An 11,073-nucleotide genomic window follows, 5' to 3' on the forward strand; every position below is an offset into this window, starting at 1 on the left:
ATAATTCAACCAGCGTGACGTTAACAAGTTTTGCGTCCATCGTTCAGTCAATAAAATAACCGCAAATGAGAAACTTACCCATTAATGATCATTGATACGTTTCATAGTAACGTAGTGCATGGTAATTGATATTGATTATGTCTGTAACTACCAGAAGTTGATATCAGATAACTTCTTGTTGGTTGTTAGTGTTTCGGGAACCACACACACACGATGTTGACGAATTTGGAATCTTTCGATATTTTACATTGATCAAAATGGGTAATTTATTTTACTTTACTTTTACCTGTTTATTATCCTAATACTGTAATTCTAATTGTATTAGTTAATTAGCTATACTTATCATCCCCGTTGTAACTACCATCATCTATCATCTTTTCGTTAGAAACGGCAATTTTACATTACTGCAGTAATTTGTTACGGTACTTTAACCTACATAACTATACATATATTACAGTTTAATCTGTACGTTTAATTTATACTTATTTATTTTAAGTGTTTGTTTTTCATTCTTGGATTCACCTTTGAGTGCCATTTATGTCGTTTTCAAACATAGATTATTATATTAAGTAGAAATTAACTTTTGGCTTTCGATTTGAATTTTCATCCTAGTTTCTTTAGTAACAGTCTAGTACTTAATGGCTTTTTAATTAATATACAAAATACATATTATTATGTTATTTCATGATTTTCGTTTTAGGTTGAAACAGTATTGTTGTATGTTTATTTAAGGTAATATTACTTAAGATGTCAGAAGGAGAACAACATAAAGAGGAAGGCGATGTTCTGCCAATGGTTAACGATCTTCTCAAGAATTCGTCTTCACACGGGCTGCCAAATATCTATTCTGCACAGTCCCTGGTTGGAAAGTTTTTCTGGGCAGCTGTGTTCTTTACCGGGTTATGTCTTATGCTTTGGCAGGTTTATGAGTTATTTGTGGCATATTTTGCATACGAGTATATTGTTGGAATTGAAGTACGGTTTAACAGATCTCTACCATTCCCTGCAGTCACCATCTGTAATTTAAATCCGATAAAACAAAGTATTCTAGAAAGATCTAGTGAAGCCTTCCGAAGTGAGTTTGACGCTAGTTATATCGCAGATAAAGTGGCATGGATGGAAAGTAATACACAACAGAGTGTACCAGTCGCTAAAGGAGAACAATCTGGACCAGTGACCGTAGAGTATTACACTACAAATATTGAAGATACAGCGACTGAAAGTTCAGGTTCGGGTAGAAAAGCAAGAGGCGCTAACCCTGTACCGATTCCGCCTTCTCCTCCACCTACTTCTTTCACAACTTCAAGTAACGAAGGAATCAATTCTACATTCAATTCTACAGAACCTCCGGTAAGTTCAACCACCGTTTTATTACTGACTGAAAAATACTAATGGTGACAAAATACGGGGAAATTGTTCGTGTCTCCATGGAGATGCAATTTCATATTGGCAAATGTGTACACCATAATACATTTTATTTATATTTAAATTCAAATAAAAGCCAACATTTTTGAGTAAGCCTTTCTCCGCATTATAATTAATGTATTTGTTTTTCTTTTTATCTTACCATAATGTAATTGAATTTCGATCAACGTTACATGCATCTTATTCAAACTTGACTTTTACATGTTCTTTTATTAGGCCTATGTTACTTGTGTTATATACATTATCTTCGGCTGCCCTACCATATTTGTAATTTCGGATACCTTACTGGCCAATTTCACACACGATGCAACTGATTCTGTAGCTGTCACTAGACAGATTCTAACTGACTATCGCAAGTCATCTATAAACAAGTTTAGCTGTGTATTCAATATAGTTAGAATCTGTGTAGTGACAGCAGCTGCAGAATCGGGACGAACGATGAGTATAAATAAAAGTGCATACATTCTAAGCATAATAACATTTAAAATCACAAAAGTGTTTCTTTGAGTGACGCACTTCACCTCTTATTACTTGCAGGTAAAATCATGGGATGAGCTTGAAAACAAGGAATATTTTGAAGCTCAGTCAACAGAGTACATACGTATGAAAAAGTTGAGGATTGCACTTTCAGAAATACCGTTGGAACAAAAAATAATCATGGGACATACTTTACAAGATATTCTTTTAGATTGTTCATGGAAAGGTTTTCAATGTGGGCCACAGTAAGTAACATTCTAAACATTCTCTCTTATTAGTTGTCAATTCAACGTTAATAAAAACAGATTCATCCAGAATCCCTACTACTTCCTCTAAGAGACAAAAAATGTATTAATGATTTGTCAAATTTTAAATCCAACGTTTGAAAATCAGATTGAATTTGCATTTCTATTTTTTTTCGGTTTTTTTACTCTTTGCAGAGTTATTTTAGAATTTATTTATCCAGAAAATAAATACAAATAGATAAAATTGTATACGGAATCCTTGGCGATATAGTTGTTGTAATTGAGCTAAAGGAAAATAAATAACTATGCTATTATTGTATAGTGTTTTTAATTCAACAACATTTTACTCCTGATAACGCAACATGCGATTTTTTTTGTTTTTTTTACTGTAGTACAAAGGTATACAAACATCTACGTGCGTACCATTGTGTCTATTTATACCCAAACTAATGTGATTTCTTTACCAATGCATCTTCAAGCTACTGACCATGTAATATTAATCTTGAGTGTTTTGATTGAATTCAAGTAAATTTTCTTTTGGATCTAATGTTTTGATTGAATATTTTAGAAATTTTACTACATTTTACCATTATCAATATGGAAATTGCTACACTTTCAACAATGGAGTGGAGAATCCTGTACTTACTACTAGCAGACCCGGACCAAATTACGGTAAACAAATATGTTTCTATTTAAAATCGAAAAACAACAATGCTTTATGTTTGCGCAGATGCAACTTCTGACTAGACAAGATTTCAGCTTCCATTGTGTAAATGATTAAAGTTTAAATTTGTGAATAAATAATTATACATACCTCCAAATAATGAATAATTGTTGCTAAGTGCTTATGTGCTAATCCATAGTATGGCACTAAAATATTTAAACAAAATTTAACAGTTTTACTGAAACCTATAGCTTTAACCTTTGACTCATTAGTGAATTGTTTATGTGTGTTTACAGGTCTGAGCCTGGAATTATTCGTTGATCAAGACGAATATATGGAAGGCATGACAGATGCCGCAGGGTTCCGAGTATCCGTGCATGAGCCAAACGTAATGCCATTCCCAGAAGACGATGGTTTGTCTATTGGTCCTGGTCAAAGATCCTCTTTAGCTACGAGAGTGGTAAGTTTTTGGTACGGTAGAATCGTATAGCACTAACTAAATATGATCTACATTTTGTGTATGCCTTTTTTAGTTAAACTTATTTATGCAATTGATTTTGTAAACTGTGGGCGTCCGTTTTCGAAATAAAATGTTTCAACTTAGAAGCTTAGATAGGCCTACTAAATAGATGAATAGAATAAATAAATGAAACTATAGCTTTTCTCCGGATTATTGATATTATTTTAGGTTTTTATTTTTTCCCCTGACAAATACTTTTATTTGAATTTAACCATTGTTATAGACCTATTAATATATATTGGTTATGGTTGCCAAACCCACACACATATTTACTGTGAACAATAACACCTTCGTATTGAACTATTCTTTTCAGTTGGAAATGGATCGATTAGGATCACCCTGGGGTGACTGCACAGACGCAAATTTGTACACAACTAAAGATATATTCATTAATTGTTATAATGTTAAGTACAGTAAGCAGGTAATTATCATCTTTATATATTGTGCTCCACAGGCTCGTCTGATATTCATTCATTCATTTATCATTTAAATATCATTTGCATATACAATAGGCCTATAAATTGAAAACCGTATTGCTTTGAAACAAAAATACACAGTGCGAAGTACAATAATCTCGCCAACCAAAATAAAAAGTCACCTCTCCAGTAGAAACTGTTGCGGAACCTATTTGTACAAGAGATGTGAATGGCCGGTAATGTCTACCGCTACGTAGAATCTCAAAAACAGCGCTTGAGACATACACATTATTATTTCAGATATTTTGTCACAATTGATCTGTTCACAATTATATCGTGTTATATGCTATGCCATTCTGATCTTTATATTTGGCCATTATAGATTCTAGACTTGCAACCTTTAAATGTCTACAGTGGAATCTCTATTAAGAGGACACCTGTTGATCCAAACTATCCCTTAATAGGAAAGTCCTTAAGTAATGACTGCCCGTAGTGTTAAAACATATATTTCCTCTTTTTTTTCATAAGAAAGTGTTATTAGGGGTATCTCAAAAGAGACTTCCACTTCTGAACTATTTTGAATTGTATTGTAGCTGACTTACTCAGTTATTATGTATAATGTATAGGCTTGTGAAAGAAGTTGTTATCAATATGCAGTTATAGAGGCATGTGATTGTGCAGACACCCATTTTCCATTCCCCCCAGAAGTATTAACCAGGATAAGACCATGTGACACTGAAGCAAATATAAACCGTAAGACATTATTGAACGATAGTTGTTAAAATGTCCTTTTCTTTTGTGTATCTTATATTTTTTATTTAAGGTTTTTGATGATGTGTATCTTTGTGTTTCTTGCTTTATTTAAGAGTTTTGATGTTTGTTTTGTACTGTCAGGTGCTTTGTAAAAAACGCCATATAAATTTAATTTTAAAAAAGTAAAAAAAATACGTTCGAAAAGTCTAGTCACTGGCAAACTTTTGTTTGCAACTCAAAGATTGCCACTGTTTGGACAGGGAGTTTTAAAATAATTTATTTATCACTATTTTGCAACTCTTTGGTTTGGAGAAGGTGTAGCTTACTGAATTCTGATGATCTTATCACAAGGCTTACTGTTCACGTGATCAGTTGGATAGGCAACCGTCTCCAAACAGTTTCAAGCTTGTAATGTGTAAACACAGGTTTGTTAGTGTAAACTAATATTCCTTTGGTCTGGGTTTAGTTCAGATGAAGAAGTATTTACACTGGTGCCTATAATTAGGATGATTCTTGCCTACACGAATACAACAACCCAAACGACTAGATTGGGTTTATTAAATCTAATATCTGGATATGTAATGTAACAGATATTTAGATGTCATGAGCGCGCCATTACTGTATTTAAATTGAGAGTCAATACTCTAAACGCGGCACATGTCAACGTAATACCCGACGACCTAATAATTATTATCTAATATATATTTTCTTCTGTTCTGTAAAATAGACTATGAAAGTTGGTTTAATGTTAACATTTCTTTTTACAACTGAAAACCCATCGCTCGGTTGAAATTAACAATTCAGAGAAAAACACAAATAAATTATTGTTAATAAATAATGAGAAAACCAGTTATCAAATATCAAGAAAAGAAACAAAATATTGTTAGGAGAAAGTGTGTGTAAGTAACTCTTCTTGTAGATGACGCTGATATTTTGATTAAATACCCATAACATAGTTACGCGTTTGAATAAGGTTATTGGCAATGTTCGTTTTACATTTTTAGATAGAAAATGTATCGGAGATATGGAAAGAAAATACGACGAAAACGATTTAAGGTGTAATTGTAACCAAACATGTCAGTAAGTAATAGACTACCATAATATATCAAATGTCAAATTAAAAAAAAGAATTTTGAAGACAATTTGAATAATATTTATTAGATTATGATTAAAAATGTTAATCTGGTTTTGAATATCTATGAGTTAGTAGTTCTTTTTCAAAACCAAAAATTAGCGAAACTAACCTGTTTTACAGTTTCGCCGTCCTACTTTAAAAATAACTAAGTAGCTCATGTATTAGATAAATGGACAGACGTATAAACAAAACTATCTTTGTTTGATTTTTCGAGTTTTACTCGGAGTTTTGCCAGTGTGTTCTGGAAAATTGTCCTACTTGAGTTGAACCACCTTAGACCACCATTACGTTTGTGACTATACTGTATGTTGAGGTTTGAGTTCAAGCAATGGGTACCGTAAAATAAGACAGAGATATTAACATAAAACACTTTTATTTAAGTAGATGGTAGATACGCAAGTTTTAAGTTTAAAAATCTACTCAATTTTATTTATATAATTTTTTGCAGTGATACAGTGTATATGCCTTCAGTTACACAATCGGAGTGGCCCGCATTAGGTTACGAGGTATACATTTTGTTTTTGATCTATTTACTTTCAAAGCATTTGAAAAATATTATTATTATATAGTTATTACTTATTGTTTCTAAGTTTGCTTTGCACAATAGAGTTCACAATTCTCAAGTTATCGTTTAGAATAAGTTGTATAATACAAACAAACCATGTCTAAAATAATAGATTGATATATTAGTAGAATTACACAAGCTTGTTGAAATCTCAAACTATCAAGTAGGCCTATATCAACATATTGAGTAGCACGTCGTCCTCTGTCACTCTCTGCATTAAACACCTATACATCATAAATAGTTTCACAACCTCCAAAATAGTAATATATTTAATTAAATGAAAAGATAACATAGTAATGTCGGTTTTTCTTTTCAGACAACTTTGTATAACAGAGTACAAGAGAGGAATTATGCGATTCGAAGTCGTGGCACTGACACACTTACTGCGGCCCAATGGATCAAGTAAAGTTTAACTTTTGTATAGAAAGTTTAGGTTAAATGAGACGCAGGTTTTTAGCATCCTGAATAAATGTATAATAAAAAATAATAAAATACCTAATACCTTTACCAATGAGTCTAAAGTATTGTATCTGTTGCCAACCAACCCACAATAGAATTAGAGGTCTAATCGCGTTGCCAATCGGTTATGGCACAGGTTTGAAGGCTCTCCTCGGTCATAGTTCTGGTGGTAGAACTTATTGGATAATGACTTCTAAGAGATCCAATGTACACCTCTGGCTCATGTGCTCTTAATAAAACCCATGCATCTTTCAGAAGAGTAAGAAGCTATTCATTTTGAAAGGTTGTCTGAAAGATCGGAGTGGTAAACTCGAATCAATTAAGTCAAAGACAAGATGGTTAAGATCATCTTCGGATGCATCCGCTTGGTGTATAATAATGTGGAGTTGGTAAAATTGTTATTACACCTCATACACTAATTGGTATAAAACACATACCAAATAAACATATAAATTAGATTATAATGAAAAGTGAAGGTAAAATGTAAAGCAAACAACAACAAAAACTAAACGACAAACACTAAAATTCATCAAATCACTAATATTAACAGCGATTTCAATAGCATTAACCGCAGAACATAGAACTGAGTGATGTGAAATTTTCATAACGTCTCCGATGGTTTGGTAAAGTTTTTTTGTCATGTAATACAGGGACAAATAATTAATGTTTCTTCATTTTGAAAAAAAGTTAATTTCGGTGTGTTTTTATTGAATCCTTCTTTCTTATTAGGCGGAACGTTGCAAAGTTGGATGTATATTTTATGGAATTCAACTATCAGTACATTAAGCAATCTCCTGCAACATCTGTAAGCGATTAAACATTCTTAAATTCTCTTAAAATTTGTCTTCATATAGTTATTTAGAATACAGGACATTAAACCTTTTTAAACTGAGTGAATTATTTAAAGCCTTCTGATTTGAATGAAAAGGCAATTAATATCAGTAAATATAATTAAGTTTACAATAATAATATAATAGTTTATACATTTGTTATATTTAGGTAATGGATCTTTTGAGTAACATTGGTGGTCAACTAGGTCTTTGGATAGGTGTATCAGTGGTCACGCTTATGGAGATGATGCAATTGATCGGGGCAGTAATTGGCGCAATGATTGGAAAGTCACATCGACCACAGAGAACTGCGCCATCTTCAGACAGAGAAAAGAACATTCCAGATGCTTTTAATTAAAACAGAGAAGAAAATTCTTAAAGATATTTTAAGAGAAAACATGTCACTTAGCTCTAGAATTGACCATTTTCTGTGGTAATTGTTGTTGTGCCTTTCAAGATTGTTCAAAATGTGGAAGTAAATCACAATTACCGTAGTAACTGTAGGAGCCTATTTTGTTGTAATATGTTCTATTTCAAACTATTTTAATTTGCATTAATGATGTATATTACTAAACTTGTTTTTAAAAGTAAGTATAAACAATTCTTTTAACACTCATAGCACCATTTTAAACACTATTTTTAACGTACTCTTGCTACATATTCGACATATTGAACAAGTAGGTTTATATGTTTCATAGAAAGGTTTTTGCACATGTAATAAATGTGTAATTGTTTTTTCATTCCCGAGTCACAAGAAATAATAAGATACATGTTCAAATAAAATAACATGTACTACTGTATTCATTTGACATTATAGCCAAAAAATCAATCAAACTAAATTTAGTATTTGGAGTTAAGCCGGACCTTGTGTTCTGTAAAATCATTGCATTCAGTTCAGTACTCTTGGAAAAGACCATTATGAATGAACGTTTCTGTCGTAATACTGCTGCTCTTTTTGTATCATCAAAGTATCCAATTCAGAGGCCTGTATGCGTACTTGACAATGTCGTAGACATTAAAATGGCTTAAGATTGAAGTATTCCCGATAATATATGACATTTTGTACTACTCGCATTTAAATAGCTTACTTAAAGTAATTTCAGTATGGAGTTTCAAATGTTGGTAACAACGCAACAGTTATTTAAAATGTTTTGCCGATAGCGATTGTGTCTGCAAGAATATAAACAATACAGTGACTGATAATATAAGATCCTACTGTACTATCACTATTACTGTAATGTGCCTGTTTTAGGTAAAACGAACATTATTATTGTTTTAAAATGTTTCCTCTTCTTGACATTCGACTCTTTCTAATATTAATTATTGAGTTGAGACATGAAGTAAATATTTATTAATAAGAAGTATGTAAATACATTTTATAGTTATATATACGGTAACAACATCACAGCATCTTGTTGATATTCCTGGTATATTAAAAAAATAGTTTTTTTAATTTCTACCAACTGGGTAATTTGTCAAGCTATATATCGATCATAGAGGTTTATACCTCCATGTCTCAATCTCCTCTTAGATATCAGTACTTATTCTTGTTGTTTTAATACATATACAAATATATAGTGTGTAAGCTATTAGATATTGTAAGTCTTATATACAATAATATTTTGTAGAAATAAGTCCGGATATATACGTGTGCCCACAAAACTATTTCGCTTGCGATGCAAACAAGTCACGTACGAAAGACGGATTTATTTATTATAGTAAAGCGTGAAATTAAACAAATCGTAAATATTTCTGCATCGAAATGAAGATTTTAACAAATGTGTTGGAAATTATGATACGATTATTTGAATACTACAAAGGGGACAATAAATATAAACGGCACTAAAGTGCAAATTATTTCAATCAAGATTCGGTCCGTCTTTTAACATGTATCTGGGTTAAGTGTAGTATTGTTTTATTAACCTATTTTTATCTATTTGTTTCATAGATATTATTATTATTATAATTATCGAAGGGAGTAGACTGTGGGGGTGGTGCAAAAGGCAAACAGGTTTAGGCCTAATAGGCTTGCTATTGTATTTTGCCAAATGCGAGTCAGGGAGGCATGCAATTCATGCATTTCATGCGGACCTTATTTTGAAGTGGTGGAATAGAGTTAACGCTATTTGAGCTACTGGGTTTGGGGTTCACATAATTATACGTCCCACTTTCAACCACACATCATGAGTCAGCAACATCAATACATCTGATGATGATGTCGTTGAGACAACCCCAAGGCTGTGGTAGGGTCTTACTGCTAAGGAAGGGAGTGCACACTATAACATCTTTTTTTCCTGTTGCTTATGCAACCTGTATTTATATTTAGCGCCCTCAATTTATAAACAACAGTGTCAGATGTCAGAAAATTAGGAAAAAATATAAAACATCTCCATGTCTATACCAACTTCGAATGTCATCCATGCACTTTGGCAGCACTCGCCATGTTAGGGCTTGTCCTGGAGACTAATGTTTATTTATAATATGTGCAATTTCCGAGGACCTGGCAGATTTATTTTTCAAAGTTATAGTATTTCATTTCATAGTTTAGCAACCAGCCAACCCTTCTGAATTAATACAAACTATACGTTGGTTGGTCTACCGGGATTGTTACGAAGATAATAGAAGAGAAAACTAAAAACTGTTATATTTATTAAAATAAATTTTCTCGACAATATCCAATTTTAAACTATTTTGTAAAAATAAATTTGTTTTCTTTAGCTTTGCTAGATTCGTATATCAACTTTACTTTACACATACACCAGACACATACAGATTGCATTATTTACATAAAATCAAAAAGTTATTATTAGTATTGTTCAATAACTTACTAACCAGAAAACATCTCTTATGGCGTACCGTAAATGATCATTAATTTCGTGCGGTTTATTTAATCAAACGCCTTTGATAAAAAAAAAGTGGAAAAAGTACAAGTCGGCATTTGTCCATTTCATAATAAAGTCTCTGTTATAAGAAGTACTTGTCCGGTTAAGTGCTCTGCTCTGAAACCGACATACAAATTTCATATTGATTGGATTATAAGCAGCATGGTTTGATCGAGAGATCATTTATTATTAAATTACATGATTTGCATGATCAATGCTAATAGTTTTCTACCTTTTTAAAAGTAGAAACTGTTTTGCTTTTTTAAAACGGTTTTAAATAATCGATCGCACAGAGTGAACAGAACTATTTTAAAGTGTGAACACCTGAATAACATTCCAATTAGTACGGTAACAATTGTTACGCTTCATTGACGATTGAATTACGTTACTGGTCATCCCGTTGGTGAATGTCTTGAATAGTCTTAAATATTTGTGGATATGTTTGTCGTTTAAATATTGTATTTTGTTGCTTTTGGATTTATTTCTGCCGTTATACAGAATGCTTGAAAATGATCTGAAGTATCTGGGATTAATATACCTGAAACAATTCACGGGGTAACAGTTAGTATGTTGTGCTGTCTATGATAGCAGCCGCTTGCACCGTGACGTGTGGATTTGTTTGTGATTGGAAAGAAGATATTTTTCAACATAGTTATTGGGCTACACTAAAGGTTCGTATCATATTTAGGTCTCATGTAAGCT

At 32.2% G+C, this 11,073-nt stretch overlaps 1 protein-coding gene across 1 annotated transcript; it reads left to right on the plus strand.

Annotated features, from left to right (window-relative positions):
* The first annotated feature begins 95 nt into the window (after nt 1-95).
* On the plus strand, nt 96-10,058 carry LOC140062266 (epithelial sodium channel subunit gamma-like). Its single transcript, XM_072108400.1, has 12 exons — nt 96-261; nt 733-1,350; nt 1,963-2,147; nt 2,716-2,819; nt 3,108-3,271; nt 3,645-3,752; nt 4,374-4,500; nt 5,505-5,580; nt 6,084-6,141; nt 6,517-6,602; nt 7,389-7,464; nt 7,659-10,058. The coding sequence occupies exons 2-12, from the start codon at nt 748-750 to the stop codon at nt 7,845-7,847; spliced, it is 1,776 nt and encodes a 591-aa protein (XP_071964501.1). The 5' UTR covers nt 96-261; nt 733-747; the 3' UTR covers nt 7,848-10,058.
* Nucleotides 10,059-11,073: the final 1,015 nt, after the last annotated feature.

The sequence above is a fragment of the Antedon mediterranea genome, chromosome 11 (genome assembly GCF_964355755.1).
Source record: "Antedon mediterranea chromosome 11, ecAntMedi1.1, whole genome shotgun sequence".
Classification (NCBI taxonomy): Eukaryota; Metazoa; Echinodermata; class Crinoidea; order Comatulida; family Antedonidae; genus Antedon; species Antedon mediterranea.

Bases quoted from the DNA above. Each gene is read 5' to 3' on its own strand.
- LOC140062266 (XM_072108400.1), top strand. From the start codon at position 748: ATGTCAGAAGGAGAACAACATAAAGAGGAAGGCGATGTTCTGCCAATG. The intron at 3,753-4,373 runs GTAATTATCATC...TATAATGTATAG, and splicing joins ATGTTAAGTACAGTAAGCAG to GCTTGTGAAAGAAGTTGTTA. The intron at 4,501-5,504 runs GTAAGACATTAT...TTACATTTTTAG, and splicing joins CACTGAAGCAAATATAAACC to ATAGAAAATGTATCGGAGAT.